The following is a 21475-nucleotide window of genomic DNA, read 5'->3' on the forward strand; positions in this document are numbered from 1 at the left end:
GGAAAGAGATTAGAGCGTCTTCTTAAATCACGAAACATGAGCTTAGAGGAACTGATTGCATTAAGACAAAGAGGCTCTAGTAAGGTTCATCTAGCTGAAGCATCGCGAATTAGAGCACAAAAATCAAATGATGGCTACCAAATAAAAGATACAAATAATTTTGAAATAATTAATTCATTGCCATCTAAAGAGAATCTACCTACTGAAAGAAGAACAATTGCGAATCATGAGAACTACAATAAAGGAATTGGTAATTACTTATCACAATCACCTGAAAATTTTAAAAACAGTGACTCACTGACAAATTTCGTTCATCCTCAAGAAAGCATAAATAAACAATTGGTGCCTAATTTAGAATTAAAGATCAACAATGAAGGTTCAGAGCTTGATACTTCTACAAAGATGGACAGTGTGATGGCAGACACAAAGGAAAAGCATCGTACAGTGCAGATTGTTGATCTGTTGACAACTTTCGGTTCTTTGCCATTCATAAAGGACATCCAACAGGACTTTGTGGATCAATACAATACCGAAGATAAGGAGAAGTTGCTCGTACAGAACAGCAATCTCGGCATGGTATTCATAAACAACGCTGCAGAAACAATAGACATCAACGATACATCAAATGTTGTACAATCTGGTTTTGTTAAGGAGATTGTAAAGCAAGAGCCAAGTTCTATTGATATTCAGACCATTTACAGTAAAACTAGCAACATTCTTGATGAAGATGAGAACAAAAGTGAAAAAGGAAAAACTCTGTCAAAAGTGAAACCAAGCATAATAGCAAGTGGCGCTATTCTTGGTGTAACTCTTGTAGTTTTCCTAGCGATATTCATTGTGTGTAGAATTCGACAAAAACAAAAATATCGATATAGAAATACCTTTTCCAGAGCAGTGTTTCAAGGTCCAGTAATGGCGGTCAGGAAGTTATCAAATTCAAGTAGCCTAAGCACTGTAATGGTCAATGTAGTCGCCACGTCAACAACAAAAAGGCCTGAGAAAAACGAAACCCAGGAATCCATAGGTGAAATGGATTCCAAAAGTGACATTGATAATGACTCATTAGATGCAAATGATAGCTGGGAGACCATACCTGATTATATGAAATAAACCAACTTGAACGCATTTACAACATTGATTAAAAAAGAAATGCAGTATTTTCACCCTTATGTTAAGTTCAAGTAAATACATATTAAAAATCGATTGTATATTTTATATTTAAAGATCATACTCAGTAAAAGGTGTAAAATACTGCAAGGGACTGACCCCTAATTATTACCGATAATGTTTCTGTAGGAACTTATGTCTGTATACCAGTTTTACAGACACAAATGATTGTACATACGATTGTATAGAGCTTCTAATAGATTATTCTGATAACTATCAAAATTTAAATCATAATTTAACACTCTAAGTTCGTATAATTCTATATCATATAAGATTTTACTTTGGAACATTTCCTAACATAAGAAGACGTAATATATTTTTCTGCTATTGTAAACTTATTCTTTCAAACTTATGTATGTAGAATAAAATATATTTATTTATATAAATAACTCATAAGCGAAATAAATCACCTTTTATATAAAATACGAAAATATTACAATTGTAATTCCATTACTTACCAATATCTTTCGTAGGTAAAGACATCCCTGAGGATAGCAGACACAGCATTATTGTTGTTTTGAAAAACCTTATTAAGGTAGGAATACTGTCTAGCAATATTTCGGCATTGTTTCAAAGCAGCCTCTACAACAAAAATCATATCAATATTTTATTATTAAAATGAAATTTTCTCAAAGTTTAAAATAAAGTTTTCAAAAATTAAACTGATTAAAAAAGTAAACATAAATATATTTTCACGAAAAATTGTATAAACATTTACCTAATGTCGGACTGCCTTTAAGTTCAATCATATCGGCAGCGGTCATGTATAACACGGTTGTGTAAGTGGTAGGAAGGATATCCAAATAAGGTTTCCATTTCGAATATTCTTTGTGTCTTTCAATAAGAAGCGCAATCGCGAGTGCTACTTGTGGCATATGCCGTATCAATGGATCATTTTGAAGAACAATCAATTCTGGGGCTGCATTATGAATACTGAAAATAAGTTCCCTAGGTATCCTTAAGATCAATTCATTTTCAACGAAATTACGTTCCGCTTTTAAGCCTAAGTCGTATCCCGGGAATTCAGCCACACTCGCTCCGTCTACATTCGCACCATTTTCTTTGAGCCAGTTTATGAATTGTCCAATCCCCTGAGATCGTTTCGGCGACTCCGTCTTCATTTCCTCCAACCGTTTAACCTTCTCCAAAATTGCTGATATCTCTACGTAATTGTCCCATATTTGCATCAAATACGTTGGATCAATGCTCACTATTTCAAAAAAAAAAAAAATTATTACTTTTTACAACACCATGAATGGATAGAACATTAATTAGTATTCTGTCAAAAAATTATATATGAAAGACTATTTGAAGAACTATGAGGTTAAACAGAATGCATATTTAATCAATTTTAGATTCTTAGCAATATAAAATTCATCAAATAATTTTATATTCAATATCGAAATATCTTAATTTCTTTTTCAGTGACGAAATAAAAATTTAATGTGACAATTTAATATTTTGCAATCGTGTTAAACCAATGTATAAAGAATAGTATAATTATAAGAAAAATATATTGATATATAAAAGTATGTTCACGGAAAATGTACTCACGGAGGAATAGTTTTTCGCACAAGGCATTTATCTCGTTTCTTTCCGCTAAGGATAATTGCCTTTGATGTGGAACGTGTTGTTTACTTTTAGATGATCCGTGAGATTTTCTTCTGCCCATGTTTGTACTATCTCACGGCACTTTCGTGACTTCTCCTCACATTTAGATGCATTATAATGTGTAACGCGCGCCTACGACTGGCAAGAATAAACACTTTTCGCCGAAACGAAAATAGAACATTCGACGCTCTGCCTTCTCAGTCTCGAGCAACATAACCTCAAAACTGCAGAGAGGAGGTACTTTCGTTCTCTGTGTATCACGAACTCCACTGCACTTTATTGATTTTCAATTTCTGTCAGAGGTCACCTACTTTCGCAATTACGCCAAACTCCTTGTCAGAATCACCCTTGATCATTCTTTCTGTCCCTCCAAGATATATGCCATTGTCATTTCCTGAACAAATTGAATATATGTATATTCAACGGTAAAATCAGCCGTATTATTGTATTGACATAATAAAGAGTGATTTTATTTAATTTCAATTTTATATCATTAGCGTTAAACTTATGCAATATGATATCTCTTTCTAAAAACGCATATATTTACATTTGCAAGTATACATATGCGTATATATATAAACTTAAATATCTTTTCCACTTTTATACATTCCCCTAAAATTATTTATCAGAGTGAAGTAGTACACAAAGCATAAATAACACAAGTTTCTTTTTTGTATAAGATTTGTATTGTACAAAGTATGCAAATAAACAGATGATTTGATAAATCTTTAAGAATAAATTTATATTGCCTTTATATTGTACTTATAAAATTATCATTAAGGAGGATCTAAAAACATAGGTCACGAAATAGTTATTTACAAACATAAAATAAAAATTTACTTTCTACATTATTCCTCTGTATGTATTTATGAATGCATATGTATATTATTCATGACATAATATCACGAGTATGTTAAATATGTGTAAAATAACGGAAATGTTAAATTTTGCAAATCAAATTGATAATCTTGTATAACTAAAAATGCACAATAAAAAGAAACGAATTAAATTTAAAAGATACAAAATTTAAAATGACAAATGAAACAAAATTTGGAAAAAGATATATATCATCTATTAATAGTTTAACATTTATTAATTTGATATAAAATTATTTGTAATACTCGTCTCAAGGCTAACAGCCATGTATATTTATCCTTATAGTTAATTCCATAATATTCACATTTTATATTTAACGTAAAAAATATCTTCTTTTATATATTTAAGTCGTTTACTAAGAGTACATTTTTAGAACCCCCTTAATATTTATAAATTATTCGGTTTGTGTACAACTAAAAATAATATAATAAAACAATTCAATTTTTCCGCTGCAAAGTAAGACTAATTGTAAAATTTCCTTTACAAAAAGCAACCAAAGCATGAGCGAATAGTACGACGTATTTAAAAACAAATTGATGTAACAGTTAATATCATTGAAATATTTTATCTATTACTCACTACCTGTGAACTAGATTTTATACTATTTTAAAATTATATATGCAATTCTTTTATAATAAAAATTTTTCACGTTTATTCTTATTATCTCGATATAAAATTTAATTTTATATCATACTGATGCACCATTTCTGAAAATAGTATTAAAGAAATAAAAAAAAGTAAAAGAAGGAAGAAAGAAATATCTATAATAATTACCAGAAAATTCAAATATCCTGGTTAGGAAATTTATCATAATTGCGTAATTTGTACTGAGTACACATAAATCACTACATCTTTATAATATTATATTTGACTATGCAATATGCAGAATCATAAGTATATTACACATTCTATAACATTACTCATAAACTTCTTAATATTTCTTTGCAGCGGAAAACTCGTACCTTAAATATTAAAGATACACATACAATTACAATATATACCGTTATTTATACAGCCTAACCTCTAAATAGAGCCTTATAGACCACATGATTTCCTCTTTCACTGCTACTTCAATAGAAATTTATCGAAATTATGTATCACGAAATTAAAACTACAGTTTGTTTTGACTCGATGCATTATGTATGTCATAAATACATTTGCCCTACACTTGGTAAAAACTGAAAATTATATATTTCATCCCCTTAATAAATGTGTGCGGTATTTTTATAAACCTTAATTTCATATAATTATTTTAAACATTTACAGTTCTCTTTCTATGATTTAGATAATTCTGTTCACATAGATACACATTACAGTATACCAAATAATTTGCGGACCATACGTTCAAAGTACTGTTGTCTAGATATATTAAGACTTTCATCATTTTTAAACAATTTGCACAAGGATCCCAGCTTCTCATGAAATTTTGCTTTTCAGCCAAAATAGCACGCGATGCATTTATGGTCCCCTGTTTTTATCACTAAAAGCTTTGAGGAGAACAGTATTTATGGTTACTGTAGAGTGTATCAATACACTATTCAAGGGGAATTGTTAAAGACTACAAAACACATAGTACATAAATATTAAATTACTTTTCATCCAATTTGTAAGTATTGGAGTAAATTGTGCAGACATTATGGAGTCAAATTTACAAAACTTCTAATTCTCTCATATCAGGTATTTTTCTTTCCATTTTAGTATATGTATTCATACACTTTATTATATTTTCTTCTATTGTGTAGCAGTATCTGAAATGCTTTGCCGCCACGTAGCATGGAAAGGAATCTTCAAGATTTTAACCCTTGTTTTAGGCAATGCAGTTAGTAAAAGTTTTTGAAGTTGAGGCAATGGTAATATATCCACTTGAGGATTTGTTAAATTTGGTTGTTGTTTATCATCACCTGAAAAATAAAAGAAAGTACATAAAATTAATTGAAAAATACATTATATTTTTTTTCATGTAATGCATATAAAGATATACGTATTTGTATATAAGCTATACCTTTTTGATTGTCATTTTCATCCTCAACGTCCTCAATTAATTTTAGACAGGGTACCGGTTTTAAAACTGGTATCGAGTCACCAGTAATCTGTTTACTCATTAAATTACATTGATCAACAAACAATTCTGTAACCCTAAGTAACTCAAGTGTAACACCCCATACAAAATGTGTCAAATTATTTGACAGTTCAGTGACACCTCCCAGCACCATATTGTTAGACGTTGCTGATTGAGATATGTACGTTGGTATAATCAATAGCCTTTTAATATTTTTACAGTTTGCAAGGCATTTATCAAAGCCATTTTTGACATCAAAATTGACCAATTCCATTTGACTCAAATTTTGTAACTTAGATACACCATCCAAAATATCGAATGTACAACACGATCCTTGTCCCTTTTCAAGTCTGAGACGTTCCAATTTTTGTAACTTTATTAAAACTGTAGTACCAAATTTATCTGGAAAATCTGAACATTCACCCAATTCTAGTGTTTCTAAATTCACTAAAGCTTGTATTATATCGATCCTTTTCTTTCCAAGTTCTTTAACTGATGTTAAACTCTGAAATAAAAATTTAATTTAAACATCTGAAAAAACAATACAACTGCAATTACAGAAAAATGGAAACAAAGTAATTGCACTAACCAATTGAGTTAGTTGCGTTAATTCTTGTAATGGTGTAAGATCTTCTTGTAAAGACATCCCACTGATTGCTTTGAGCCTTAATTCTTGACAACATTTAAGATTTCCAACTGATTCTAAACTTAAGGAGTCACATTTTATCGACATTGCACTCAATACTTCTAACTGAGGACAACTCCCAATAACTTCTTCAACAACCATCACAGGACATTTACATAATTCTAATTTGACAAGGCTAGTTACACGTGGTATTACAACTAAAAATTTTTTCCAGATGCTGTCAGATTCTCCTGCCACAAGCATTTTCCGAAGATCTAAATGTTGAGTACCACGCCTTTGTAATGTATCTGCTAAACCATCCCAATCTGTTACTTGACTATTTTTCATTCGTACAGTCTTCCACAAAGAAGGATGTGCAGCTAAATCACGCCACATTTTACATACTCTTGCAGCTCGGAGTAATTCTTGAACCTTAAGATATTGAAAAATGCGTAATAATGCATGATAACCAGCACAAACTGAATCCATAAAATGCTGCTGTTGTTCTGTATCCTGCTGATTTTGTTTCCTTCTGAAAGTATTAAAATAAAAATACATTTAGCTAATTTTTTTTTAAATATCGGCCTACGTAATAAGGGTATCATCTTTTACATGTATAATGTTGGTTATAATTAAAAAAAAAAGTAATTTTACATTGCTAATGAAATATTTTATATGCAATATCAATGAAAGAATATTGTAATTTTTAAAGAGGCTTTTAAAGGACCAATGATTTACAACAATAATGACAACAATTTTATACTGTATTAAATAAGAAGTATAAGTAAAAGCCTCTGAAAAAAATTTCAAAGGTCGAAAATTTATATTTTTTTAAAATAAAATGAAGGTATAGTAACAAAAAAAAACAAACATAAATAGGAGGTGGATATCATGAGGAACAAGGATTTTAGGATGTTTTTGGGAAAACGCACTAAGAGTTTTTTGTGTTTCAGCTCGCACATGTCTTTATATCTGTAAATATAAAAAGTAAAAATGAATTAGATTTTTTCCACTGAAGCACTTATCAGTAGCTGTATTTGCAATTGTAGCATAAATGTAAATAGTACATTATTCAATTTTCTATATATATTTTCAAAAAAAGTTTTCAATTCAAATACAAACTTTTACTTTGATGCTACAATTACACAATACCTGCAAGAACCAACGATATGTGATTGTTTTGTTCATTTTTCACATGTCTCAAAAATTTGGCCGCATTTCTAAGAAGCTAAGGCAGTGTGCTTCGATCACAAGATAAAATCAAATTCATTTTTCACCACGAACTTTTATATTTCCAAATATAATAAACATGAGTATATATTGCATTTACAATACTATTTGTATAAATTTTGTATGACATGAAAAAAGATATATAGACGCATATGTTATATTCTTTTTCCAACATTCTTTAGAATCATTCTACAGCAACAATTTTATAAAATTTATAAAAATGTTAAAATAAAATGAAATAGTTTCTAATATGTACACATATATCATACAAAATTAATCACTGGAAAACATATATCTTGTAAATACAATATGTACAAAGCAACTGCCAAAACCTCAAAAGAGAGTTGCCTTAACTTATTTGGAGAAAATATTTAAAAAAGGAAGTAAAAGAAATATGCATGAGTGTTTGAAAAACAAACACTTACTTGCTACTTATTTTAACAGTACCCAAACTATTTGTCACTGAATGTTGTGTATCTACTTTAAATAGATCATTTTTTGTACTAGTTGTATTTGAATTATTTGTTATACTCTTCCTTTCAGGTGCTTTACAATTTTCTGCTTTCTTAGTTTCTAATGTAAAATCTGTTGAATTGGGCAAATCATTTTGTGATTTGCTTACAGTTAATGTGTCAGGTCTATCATTATTATTGCACGTTTCTTCAGTTTCCTCTGTTATAGAATCTGATGGAAGTTCTGTATGTGATACATCTTTTATTGTATCCTTATCAACTGTCTTATCAAAACTATCTTTCCCCAGAAGCTTTGTCATTAAAGACATACGTGATTTTGTAGACATAGAATTGTCAACAGCATTTGATATATCAGTAGGCATGCCATCTTGAAGTACAGGAGGTTTGTCACCAATTTTATCAGGTTTTACTGTTATAGCTGGTTGGACAGCCATAGCATTATTTTTTGGAACAACAATATATCTCTTGCCCCCCATTAAAGCAATATTCTGGGCTGGTTTTGGTAAAGTTCCATCATGACTTTGTAAAAATTCATTTTCTGTTTGAGCAAACCAACTGCTTTCCTTATTATCTGAATTTAAAGAGGAATGTGGTGTTGTGGAGGATGTTTTTGAAACTTTGGTAATATTTCGCGACTGTGTATCTGCATTATCAGATTTGGGAATTCGTTGAAGTTTTGGTGGACTTAAATTTACTTGATGTTTTGATTTTGCACTTTGTGCACCTAACATACTAATTGGTATCAATGGAGGTGGTGTTAAAGATGGATTTGTTTGAGATTGATGAGATTCATTAGTATCCTGCTGACAGTTCTACAACAAAATTAATATTACTTATTTAAAATATAACTATTATCAATCACAGTATATTAAAAAAGTCTATTTAATTTTATTAAAGTATATTTAATAAAAAGTCAGTGTGACTTAAAAATAGTCATAAATAATAAATTATCAAAATATTATTTAAATAACATCTCTTAAAATTATAAAACAAATTATATGCATGATATTATAAAAAAATATTACAAATATCAATTTATTAATAAAGAAACTATTTAATAAGTAAAAACAAATTTAAGAAAAACATATTTTCAATTACAAAACAACCTACCTTGCAAACATAATCATCACTTCCTGCAAATTCCATACCATCAACACATTCAGGATGATATAAACAGAGACATACACGACATTGTAAGCTTGGTATCAACCCCATACTTGTTGAGCACCTTATACTGCACGGTTCTTGAACTTTGGGCCTGTAAGATGTGCGTTGATTGGGGAAAGGGATTAAGGAATAAAACACAAAATTTAAATAAGGGATTTAAGGATCAAAGGGATAAAGAAGGATATAGTTATGAAAAATACAGAAGGAAAGTTTGTACTATTTCAAAATAAAATTTTGAACTCTGCAATTATATATATTTGCTATACAACATGCATTTTAATATTATCAAAATAAAATGTGCTTTAATATATCCTTTAACTTATAATGCAAAATGTAAAATTCACTTTTTATCATGTTCGTAGAAGAAAAATTTATATTGCAATTATTCAACAAAATTTCGTGTAAATAGTTGAAATATATGGAACTAAAATGCAACCAAATATGTTAATTTTTAAATGGTAATTAGTATAAAATCATAATAAAAATTTTACATTAAAAATTTATACATTAACAATATTATTTACTTAATTTTCATGTAATTTACTTTGTATATCTTCATACATCGTACATTATATGTTGAATACATAAAAATTCCAAGTCTTTTTTTTTCTTTTCATAAAAAAAATATAATAAATGCACATGCTGTAATTTCTTCATTGGGCCTTTTGAAAGCACATTGAACATGATTATTACCAAATTTATATACTAAGCATTTAAGATACCCTTGAATATTGCAAATTAATTATGGTTAAACATTATAATGAGAATAATTATAAAACCAGGTACTTACGTTAATTGTCTTTTCGGTTTTGGAGGCAGTGGTTTTTCTACATGTATTTGACTTCTTCTTGTACTCGGTGTCCGTTGAGGTGGAAGTATTTCACTTTCTTGAGAAGGTGACTTTATTTCTGCTATACATATTTCAATAAAAATTCTCGTAAAAATAAGTTTTATATACCAAAAATTATATATAAAAATTTACATTAATTTTATCTGAATAAGAAATCTGAATTTTATTAGCATAAAGTAATAAACAAAATATATAGCAAATAATTTACAAGTTTAAAATTTAAATATAAAGATATTTCACATATTAAAGGTAAATAAAATTATTTTATGTATAATGATTAGCAAGGAAAAAAATATTTACTTAAGAAATGCATTAATGTCATAAACTAATTTCAGTAGTAATAATTACTTTGTAGAATACAAAGAGTATTTATACAATATAAATATTAATTAATAAATAGTAATTCATGCTAAAATTAATACATACTTTTGTGTGGAGTTTTCTTTGCAAGCACTTTCACTTTGAATCCTGTTGGTACAGCTTTTGGTGATTTAACAATAGGTTTTGCAGGCACTGGAGCAGGCATTGGTGCAGGCTCTTCTACAGCCCTTCTGCCAGGTGTACCTTTCTTATATGCGAAACCTCTCCGAGGTGGAGTAGCAGATACTCCAGATCCCTATGTACAAATTACAATATTTCATAAAATCTTAATAAATATAGTAAACAATAGAAAAGCAACTGAATATACCCTTATTCTTTTTGCATCTCGAATGATCTCCTTCTCTGGGTCATCAAGACCAATTGGTTCTTTGAAGAATGTAAAATTATCAATAGTTAACTCTTTTGTATTAACTGGAAAAAACATACTGTATTATTACGACTATTATCTACATTAAATTACTACTAATATAAAAACTATACTTACGAAATTCTGCAACTTCTCTAAAACTTCTAACCTTTTTTCCCTTTGGTGTATAATAATAGATATCAGCCATTCTTTTTAAGGTAGAATCAGTACTTGCTCTAAATACCAATTCTCGTTTCCAACCATACTTAAATGGTTCTTTGAATGCTGGATTTGACATATCAACAGCTATTTTTTGTTTTCCAGTGCTTCCTGGACTGACTCCACGTAATATACGAACACCTTTAGATTTTATTGATGCTGCTGGACTACTAGCTGCTGATGACGAATTTGTTGACTTAAGTGAAGTTTCATCTGTTTTTTGTACTTCTAATTCTGACTCTACGGTATTTGGTATTCCAACTGAATCTGTTTCAGATTTATCAGATTCTTTTTCTTTTTTTACTTTATCTAGATCTAATACATGTTCAGCATCATGCACTCTATTGTCATCCGAATCATCCTCATCCTTTCTGATATCAAAATTTTTCCTTATACTATATCTAAATCGTTTTGCTAATTGAGCCTCTGCTACTTCAGCTTCAGCTGTAATAAATTATATAAATGCTATCTAAATTTTTGTAAATATTTCCATCAGAAATCTTTTGAATTTCAATGTATCTGTATAATTTAAATAAAAAAAACTTCAGAAATTAATATATATTTATATTATAATTTTGTTTATATCATACGATCATGTTAAATATACAATATCCCATTATAAATTATGTTTATAAAATTTTAAATCTTATTTATAATACTAAAAAACAAAATATTATTAACATGAAAGTGTTTAATTCTGATTTCAAATATTAAACAATTAACTAAAATTATAATTTATTAAATAGCACATATCTATAAAAATAATGGTCTATTGTAAACATAGCATAATCATTCATTCTTGAAACATGACATTTAATGATAACCAATGTGATTTGCATCTTCAATAGGACATAACATAATAATCACCAATACCAATTAGTTTCTTCAAAACATGTCTTGCTGGTTCTATTTCATTTGCCCCTTGTAAATCAAATCCATTGAATCCCATAGACTCCTCCGAGCTTACATCGTCCAGTTCCGATAGCTTCCGTTTGCGTCCTTTTGTATTTAATGTTGTATCACTTTCAATGGTACTAGTTGAATTAACCATGAACTTACGTAGTTTTCTTCTAATATCTAATTCCGTACCCTTTTTTAATGAACTTTTAATGTCGCCGTTCACCTCCTGCCCGTCCATTTTAGTGGCTGTTTCCACTTTAATTTGAGTCTCCTGTAGATCCGGCATATTACCACCTTCTAGGTTAGGATTCTCGTGCGATCCAACAGCATTCCCGCCATTCACATTGGCACCGTCCATCGTGTGGCCCCTTTGGGACCAAACACTGATCCTACGTACTACAATGACCGATGTGTGAAAAACGTTAATTTCGTGTTATTTGTCACTTCATAAAAGACTCCATCAAACGTTTCTACACATAAGCAATGATACTACAGTCCCCTCGCGTCTGGGTACCACAATCCCGCGCTCATCTGTCTGCGAATGCGCATAACGTACGCGCAGACACCACTACGCGCTATTTACACAACCGCCAGGATTTTCCTTCATATGATTTCAAGCAATTTCTCATTACGCTATTACACCACACTTATACCCTGAAATGACGAAGAGAACTATATTGTAGCAAAAATTACTTAATTTTCTATAAACGTAGTTTAAACTGTACAAATGAAAAACGACAATATCCTCGGACAGACACGAAGCGTCCGTAAAACACACAACCGGAAATGGCCGAAAAAAATATGTTAAAGGCTCATTTTCAATGTATGCAATTTTCAATGCAATATTCTATATATAATTTTGAATTATTGACAATTAATATTACTTCGATAACAATAGTAATACAAAATATATGTGAGTAATAAAATATTTTGTACTGTTTATGCTAAATCTGATTTGTTGTATATCTAGAAATGATTAGTAAATACTTAATAATTAAATATAATTTAATAATACTTAATAAATAATGCACTCAACTTTTACATTATTTATTTTATTTATATATATCTACAAAAATGAAACTTGTTAACATTTGTTTAATTTTAGAACATACCCATGGTAAATTAGTTGAACCATGACCAAATTATTGCTTGTACGAGTATGAAGGCACACACATGCATCATTATCAATTACAGTTTCACACTACTGCAAAATAAAGAAGCAGAGAAGATTTGTGGCGCATAGTGAAAACACTTTTGGAATTGACAGTTTTTTGATATTTATTTTGTTCTTTTTTTAATTGTCAACTAATATAAACATTACTTAACGATGTTATTAATTTAGAGAAAATTTAAATTTTCCGCAATTATATATAAAAGGTGCACATAAAGTTGTGTTTTTCTATCTTGTCACGAATTAAAATACGATGCACTCTAAATTTCTTCTAAGTTTACCAATTTATTTTTGATAATTATTATTTTTAATAATGATATAAATATTTTTAATATTAAAATATACTTTATTTATTTATCGTTTTATATTGAAATTTATTACCAATCAATAAAATATATATAAAATAAATTTATTAGAAAGAATAAATATTGTATAACTTTAGAATTCATTTTTAAATGACATATTTTTAATTTGGATATTTGAGATGATATGTAGAAACCAATAAATATAAGATATATATATTTGTTTTAAATATAATTATATATTTATAAGAAAATATTTAATGAATCAGAAAATTTTAAGTTATCTATAATATCATAATAATGACTTAATAAAATAGTTGTTTAATTAAAGTTTATTACATAACAGGTTTTTAATATCATTATGACACTGTATGAAATCATATTATATTTATCATTACGTAGAAATAAACACATCCTTCAAATGGAGCGTGTTTTGAAAGCTGTACCAGCGGACTTAAGAGTAAAAATGGAGGCACTTGTGCATGATTTAACTTTGGCATTAGAAGAAAGCAATAGTAGTGCAATTATGAGACGCAGATGGGGTATTAGAAGAAGAGCTCGTTCCACGGGTAATATTCGTAAGTATAAGGCAACAAAAATATAAGATATAACTTTTCCTGGAAAACTATTTGAATGTTCCATAAGTTAATTATTATGTAAATGCGTCTCAAATAAAACTTAAAATGGATCAAAATGCATATTTTCTAATCACATTTCTATGAAATCAGTTCCAGTCTACTTCTATAAGGCAGACAGAGGATTGTTATCAAGATTGTCTTTATAGAAACCATATTTCATTGTTCAAAGAAGTCAAATTTTATAAATCTTTGAAAAGTAATTTTTAATACTTAAAAAATAATAAAATAATTTGAAAAATAATCATTAAATAATTATTTTTTATTTCAGCATCACTTCATATGAATAAACAATCAGATGACAGTTCATCTTCCATTTGTGACATCCATATTCCAAAAAGTAATACTGTCTCCAAATATCAGTCTGATAGTGATGATACTAATCAAACAAAACGATTTGCACGTTTTTCTAATTCAAATAATGCTAGTAACATTGAAAGTGATTCAGTTAATGAAAATTTTGTACCTAGAGTAAATCCGCGACGTAAACGAAAATTTAAAAGAATGGCTATTGATTCTGATTCTAATCCTTCAACTTCTCATGCTGTGGCAATATCAGCAACGCTTTCAAATAAAAAACGAATTCTTCGAAGTGATTGTAAAAATAGATACGGAACAATATGGTAATACATATTAATACAAATATCAGTATATCAATAAAAGATTGAATTCCAAAATAAATTGAAATAAAAAGTTTAAATAGCTTTAAAAATAATTTATTTATTACAGGTGTGGGAAACGTAAGAGGTCTTGTAGAGAGCGATCTATAGATTGTGATATGAGATCACTAGAACCAAACAGAAATGCAAAATCAAAAAATCACATTAGAATGCAAACTGAAGATAGTATTGAGTGCTCAAGAATATCCAGTTCAAGCATTTCATCTAGTGATTCAGAAACTGGACTTATCACAAATGATGAAGATCGAGAAGGTATTAAATTATTCATACAAATAATAAATATTACAACTAATTAATTTTATTGTCTTTAGGAGATGATGAACAGTCAGATTGGATTGGGGAACCAAATTGGTGGGATGATGGTGAAAGTACTAATGAGGATAAAGTTAATACTGATTCACCATTTCAAATGATGATACATGGAAATTTTGAACATACAACAGTTGAAACCAGAAAAAATTGCAGAAAAAGAATTCAAAGAATTCGGGAAGGTTTCAGCGGAAGAGAAATCCGTGCTGGTCGTCGTCATGTTGACAATAAACCTGGATATTCGATTATCACATCAGCTAATGAAAAAGTTTCCAGATTTTTACAAGATCCTACACAAAACGAACTTAGATTACATCCTATGCGACAGCCTGAGAGAGAAAAACTTCGCCGACTTGCAAATTTGTATAGTTTAAGTTTAAAAGGAGATTTAGGGTGTCCAATTTTGTATAAAACTCGATATACCACACAAGCTATTTGCGTAGATCAAGTATCATTTAACCGATTTTCTGGCTATAAGAGATTAAGAAGAACTCCACCAAATTCACCTAATTCAGAATTAATAGCACATAATCAAGAACATCAAATTTCAAATACTGGTTTTGCTTCACAAATTATAAATCCTTTGTCAAATTTAGATTCACTGCAAGCTTTACCACAATTTTCCCACTTTAAATGGGATTCAAATAGCATGGATATTGAAATTCATGGAAAACCAAAATTATACGATTGTAATCATTCAAAATCCAGTTAAACCAAATGAAATTTTTTGTTAATGAATTTGTTTTTTGAAATAAATTGTTTATGTGTATATTCAGATGATACTTTTATGTATAACTTTTTTAATATTTATAAGCAGGAATTTTTATTTACATTATATAAAAAAAGGTAAATGTTCGATATAAACTTCTTACATTAGTCTCAACTGTAAATGTATTTAAATATATAAATTTTTTGAAAACCTTTAAGTAAACTGGTAATAAGTTAATAAATTTATTAATTTGTTGATTAGTAACTGAGATATAATTATTTAATCAATTTAAACATTAATCTAACATTAATTTAAACATAAAAATTATAGAATTTGAATAAAATAATATACAACAAAAACAGAATAAAAATTTTATTAATTCTAAATCTAATTATTACTTATTTATGATTTTAATAACGTCATTTTGTTTATAATTAACAAACAAAGGTAAAATTGTATTCAAGTAAAATGTGAAAAATAATTAATTTAAACACTTTATTAATACAATGTTCAAGTACTTATATCTTCGTTTAATTTTTTTTTAGCCGCAAGTATATTTTCATTAGCAAGCAGTTGAAATTCCTCAAACCGTTGAGATATTCTTTGGTTCATTTTCAAAAACTTTTCCATACAGTTTAGAGCACAGGTTTCTTCCTTTGTTTTAACATCTCGGCTAGTAAATTCATGTATACAATCAAGAAAACAAGTTTCTGTTAATTTATTATAAGATACCACAAAATCTCGAACCTGAAATAATACAAAGTTCTAACAATTAAAATCTTTATTAAATATATTTTATTTTCATTTTTACATAACAAAATTCGTAATCGTTTACGTTCACACCAAGGTATATGAACACGTTGATCATTGATTCACGTTCATTTAATGCAGTTTTTTTATGAAATAATGTATGAAATAACTACAGATACATACAGATTTTATTTGTTCAGGATCCACATTTGTAGGAACTTGCATTGTCATCGTAATAATTTATGTTTGCGAAAGTATATTTACACAAATAATTGATACACCTCAAAGAATTAAGGAAACTTGAAGGTATATAAATTTAAGGTTAGAATAAATCTTCATCAAGCACGCGTGATCAGATGCACGTGGATATTGCCTATATTCACATTTAAAATGTAGAATTATTTAATTTTTATAAAATTTTTGATAAGCTACAAAAGTCTTTGATCCTAAAACTATCAAATTAAAATGTTTTGTTCTGTAGTCATATGTTCCAAAATTCGTCATTACGAATATCGGTTTATAAATTTTTTGGAACACATACAGATTTCTTTTTGAATACATATCAGTTTATGGAAATGCACGTGTATACAATAACAAATTAAAATTACTAGTGAAAATTCGTATTTAAAGATACATATTTGCAATTAAAAATTACTATTTATTTACAAGGTAAGAAGACTGTTACATTTTCCATATACTGTTTGTAATATACAATAATTTGTATAATATTAATTACCATTTTTAAAATAATATAGTCTGCTTTAATGTATTGAATTTAATTTGATATATATGAAAATTTAATAGCATGTATTAAAATTTCATATATATATATAATGTGCATATTATAATTTTATATTTGATAAAATATTAAAATTAAAAAAAAATATTGAAAATAATATTTAATTATAATAATCATAGTAAATATTGTTTATAATAAACTTTTTAAAGTAATTCGTTTAAAAATGTTTTTCTATCAAATTTTTTAAATATTTTATTGTATTATATTGTATACTTCTTTATTAATATTGTATAGTGTAAGAACAGATATAAACGGGGGTTCGTAAAAGCAACAAAATTTTTAAATATACATTATATTGTACAAGTGCATTTCTATATTTTGAACATAATTCAAGCAAAATTGACGCGATAGACATTTTTAATTTAGTGTATGTCATTATAAATATAATGATATTTATATTGTATCAAACTTTAGTTAAATTTGTCAAAGTTAAAAAAATGTTACCTACAAAATTCTTGTGTTTCTTAAATCACAATGTTTTATTAATGCTGTTACTATCATATTTCCTTACTTTCTTAACAGCAATGTTGTATCTGTCACCAATTAGTAAAGCTTTAAGTAAGTAAATAAGGTATAACTTTTGCTTTCTTTTTTCCTTTAGTACAATGTTATTTTAGTGATTAAATTTGTAATTACTATACTACCGTGAGAAAATTGTTGCCGCAACGAACGCTGCTTTGTATAGATGGCGCAGTGTTACAATTTTTCTTATTCGTTTATTTAATTTATTTTATTTAATTACACTTACATATATTTATATGGATGTGGCAAAATCATTTATACATATAAATAATTTTTGTGTAATTTTAAATATTTAATTATAAATAAATGTAATTTTTTATGAATTTTTAAGTGAAATTGCTATTAATTGTCAATTTTATAAACTTATGTATTATTATAATTATATTATTTCAGAAAATTGAATAAAAGCAAAAAAATTGATTATCATAAAATTTCCAAGATGTCACATGATAATCAAAATGTTTCTACAATCGGTAAAACTCTGAATACTGTAACCAGTCAAAAATCACATCCGATAAAGTCACAGCAACGGTCATCTATGAAAATGTCTATAAAGAATAAGCTGTTACCTAAAAAAGGAAAATGGACAAATGACTTTACTACAAAATATCAACGTGTGATAAATATTCCTCTTCAAAATGAAATTATGAAAATGAAAAAGGTTGATTGCAAAGAATATACAGAATCCATCGATAACAGAAGCTATGATGATATGGATGATGATGATCCAGTTACTGTGTTGCGCAAGGAAATACAAGATTGGAGAATTAATGAAATATTAACATCTAGAACTGAAGAAAAACTTACTGGAACTCCAAGCGAACAGCGTAGTTGTAGTTATGGTGCGTTATATATTAATTCATTATAACATGCCTATAAAATATTTCTTTTTACATATTTATTATTAATTATTATTATATTTTTAATATATACAGTTGCTTCCGGAGAAACCACAAAAAGACAACAAAGTCCAAATGTTCCCAAGTCTTCTACAACGTTTGTTGCTCTCTCAGCAGTAACGTGAGTATTACCATTTTGTATCTTTACTTATGCTTAATTTTTAGTATCAATTTAGAACTACTAAATTTGCATAATTCTGAATCGAAAGAATTAATCTGTTCCAAAATTGGAATCATAGATTAGATAATATAAATTGCATTTTTATTGACAAATGCTTTTTCGTTGTATATTTTTTCAACACGTATATTGATATTTACGATAACGCAAATCATTCATGTTCGGTGTGTTTGTTAAACATAAATGACCCCACAAGTGTTTTATCGTAATGCAATGATAATTAAGAACGTAACTAAGGTAAGTAAGAAAAATCTATATTTGTAGAAAGCGATTCTGTGCGAATAAGGTATTTCAATAATCGTTCGTGATAAGGTTCACGTTTCCTTTATACCCGATAAGACGTGACCAAGCTGATTGCTATGCGTCGAAGAATCAAGAAAGAAGCTTGAGTGTATCTTACGTAAGTAACTGTAAATTGAAGAACGATGGGAGAAACACGACTGTGTATCTTCACGATACATGTATACACACGAGAAAGACTACGTCATTCTGGAATTTTCGAAAGTTTCGTCTAACCGGTTTCTTGTTGCACATACAGTAAGACCCGTTTAGTACTCGTCGGTACTTGCATCAAAATGAACTTCATATAGTATTTAACGTAATTATGTTGTTTACTATTTTATATATAAATGTTAGGCAAATATATATAGAACGATATAGCATTTTAAATGAAGTTACTTGTAGAATCGTAATACATTGAAAATTATTATTCAAAGTAATAATTTCACGATTTATAATGATTATTAACAATTTTTTAAAAGCATATTAACCATATTTGGGTGATTGTAATTTAAACTTATAATTCAGTAAATTACAATATAACTTTATAAATAAGAAGATATTTTTCGTTGCATCGATTACTTTTCAATTTTCGCGCGCTTTTAGCGCTGTTCGTCACAGCGAACGGTTAACGTGCACAGCCATGGAGTGGTTATCGAGAGGCCGTTGTAATTCTTTGGTAGTATCGTCACGAATGAAAAATGATAATGAGTATAGTGCTGTAGGTTAGTGAGAACAATAGCCACTTACGCTAATCAACGGAGGTGCATGCCACACGCGTTCGGTAGTAAAAATATTTTCGGCCATAGTTCGTGCTATGAATGAGAAACAGTGAGACATTGCCGAATTTGTCCCCGACCATGAAGTCGTTCTTTCGTCGTGACTGAATTTTTGATCTTAGGCATACGTACACGTTTTTCATTTCGCCGATGCCAGCCTCGTGTGTATCGAAAGGGTTTTACTTGTCGAGTCACGAATCCCGAGGACATTCGTCTTGAATACTCTCGAATGCATCATTCCCCGTCGCGTTAATAATGGAAACGAAAAATAAAATCATACAAGAATTCAAGGTCTGCAAGGAAACGAGACTTCAAGTGCGGCCAGCTCATCCGGATAATGATGTAGGTTAGGTTCCCAGCGGTATATATCGCAAAAATCAACATTCTTCGTGCAGCCGAGGTTCGCAAAAAGCGTAAACCGGTTTGTCTCGTAAATGGCACACGAGCGTGCGAACGGGAGACAGACGCGAGGAGAAAGAGTGAGTGAGAGTAAAGAGGAGGTAAAGGAAGGAGATCTTTCAGTCGCGATTTACGGTAAAGCGATATTTTGTCCATATATTTCTCTTGATATATCTTTGAAAAAGAAAATGAAATATTTCATAAATTATTACGATTCGTTCGTTTCGTTACAATTATTTCATACACGAAACATTTTTTGATGATACATTATTTTCATATTGGAATACAGTTGTAAAAGAATTCTCAACTCTACACCGGCTATTTTTCATCGTAATGGGGTACGCCAACTTCGTTATTTTACCGTATAGCCAATTCATCACACGGCCTTAACAGTAATAGACCAATGCATTTCTGATTCGTCAGCCACGTTTTTTTACGTAACGCTACGCGCAACACTGCGTGTGACGTCAACTTATACTCTCAATGTTGTCTGCTAGTCAGCATCGTCGGCGGACATGAAATTCTTGTGGAGAAAGCATGCTCAAACGCAGCACAGATCCACGATGGTTGTAAACGCAAGGTCAATGTCCTATGAAACAAAAAAGAAGAAAAGTTTTGTTCTTCGTTGAACACACACAAAGATAATCTCACTGCTGATCCACACAACGTGCAAGACAATTTTATTATGATTAAAGTCACGAGAGAACGTTATGATGCGTTAATCAAGTTCAGGGGACACAGTTTTTTCTACGTAACACCGGCAAGTGACGTCAGAATGTGCAGTGTGTCTGCTAACCAACGTCGTCGACAGACACGGAAATCTTACGGAGAAAGCATGATTGAGCGTAACCTAGATCCAGAACGGCAAGGCCAATGTACGACGAAAGAAAAAACTACTAACGCACGTCACATAACCATAAAAACCGGCTAACAGTATTCTTGTGTTTGCATACTAAGATTATCGTCTCCGTTTTATTTTTCTTCTGTTTGTTTTTTTGAGATTATAATTTCTTACCGAAATAGTTACAAATTTTTCTTCGTCTCTTTTTTTTGTACATAGAGAGTACATTGTGCTGCTGGTACATGTAGAGTAAAACAGTTCAGCATCACGTTTTTTACGTAACGCTACGCGTAACGCCAAGGCGTGACGTCAGCATACT

The 21475-nt window shown here is 29.2% G+C and overlaps 6 protein-coding genes across 7 annotated transcripts in view; 3 read left to right on the forward strand and 3 right to left on the reverse strand.

The window, feature by feature from the left end:
- The window catches only part of LOC108549566 (uncharacterized), a 13256-nt gene extending 12077 nt beyond the window's left edge, over positions 1–1179 (forward strand). The window contains exon 3 of the mRNA XM_017902995.1: positions 1–1179. This exon is cut by the window's left edge and continues 1 nt beyond it. Coding sequence (XP_017758484.1) covers positions 1–1110 — 1110 coding nt within the window. The 3' untranslated portion in view covers positions 1111–1179.
- Setd3 (SET domain containing 3) overlaps positions 1–5288 on the reverse strand; it is a 41244-nt gene extending 35956 nt beyond the window's left edge. Inside the window, exons 1-4 of the mRNA XM_017902994.1 lie at positions 5247–5288; positions 2722–3172; positions 1886–2377; positions 1626–1749 (exon numbers count right to left, since the gene is read on the reverse strand). Of these exons, the coding sequence (XP_017758483.1) occupies positions 1626–1749; positions 1886–2377; positions 2722–2839 (734 nt within the window). The 5' untranslated portion in view covers positions 2840–3172; positions 5247–5288. The remainder of the gene's footprint in view (positions 1–1625; positions 1750–1885; positions 2378–2721; positions 3173–5246) is intronic.
- Positions 5289–5378: 90 nt separating this feature from the next.
- Positions 5379–12674, reverse strand: LOC108549563 (uncharacterized). 2 transcript variants are annotated; one of them, XM_017902993.1, is made up of 11 exons: positions 12094–12674; positions 11878–12003; positions 10924–11448; positions 10747–10850; positions 10485–10674; positions 9999–10119; positions 9152–9299; positions 7994–8853; positions 6303–6870; positions 5657–6218; positions 5379–5555 (listed from the first exon to the last, which is right to left on the reverse strand). In XM_017902993.1, exons 1-11 carry the CDS (start codon positions 12260–12262, stop codon positions 5386–5388), a joined length of 3543 nt encoding a protein of 1180 aa, XP_017758482.1. In that variant the 5' UTR covers positions 12263–12674; the 3' UTR covers positions 5379–5385. The 2 variants fall into 2 exon arrangements, with proteins under 2 accessions (XP_017758482.1, XP_017758481.1); XM_017902992.1 differs by having other exon boundaries at positions 11878–12674.
- A 449-nt stretch (positions 12675–13123) lies between these two features.
- On the forward strand, positions 13124–15713 carry LOC108549536 (G patch domain-containing protein 2-like). Its single transcript, XM_017902954.1, has 5 exons — positions 13124–13281; positions 13780–13955; positions 14284–14635; positions 14742–14944; positions 15004–15713. The coding sequence occupies exons 2-5, from the start codon at positions 13799–13801 to the stop codon at positions 15711–15713; spliced, it is 1422 nt and encodes a 473-aa protein (XP_017758443.1). The 5' UTR covers positions 13124–13281; positions 13780–13798.
- A 507-nt stretch (positions 15714–16220) lies between these two features.
- Positions 16221–16715, reverse strand: LOC108549488 (mitochondrial import inner membrane translocase subunit Tim9-like). Its single transcript, XM_017902876.1, has 2 exons — positions 16644–16715; positions 16221–16457 (listed from the first exon to the last, which is right to left on the reverse strand). The coding sequence occupies exons 1-2, from the start codon at positions 16689–16691 to the stop codon at positions 16221–16223; spliced, it is 285 nt and encodes a 94-aa protein (XP_017758365.1). The 5' UTR covers positions 16692–16715.
- A 1505-nt stretch (positions 16716–18220) lies between these two features.
- Positions 18221–21475, forward strand: part of LOC108549489 (uncharacterized) — an 87292-nt gene continuing 84037 nt past the window's right edge. Inside the window, exons 1-2 of the mRNA XM_017902878.1 lie at positions 18221–18623; positions 18717–18801. Of these exons, the coding sequence (XP_017758367.1) occupies positions 18221–18623; positions 18717–18801 (488 nt within the window). The remainder of the gene's footprint in view (positions 18624–18716; positions 18802–21475) is intronic.

Source organism: Eufriesea mexicana, unplaced genomic scaffold (genome assembly GCF_001483705.2).
Source record: "Eufriesea mexicana isolate 0111107269 unplaced genomic scaffold, ASM148370v2 scaffold2087, whole genome shotgun sequence".
In the NCBI taxonomy this organism is placed as follows: Eukaryota; Metazoa; Arthropoda; class Insecta; order Hymenoptera; family Apidae; genus Eufriesea; species Eufriesea mexicana.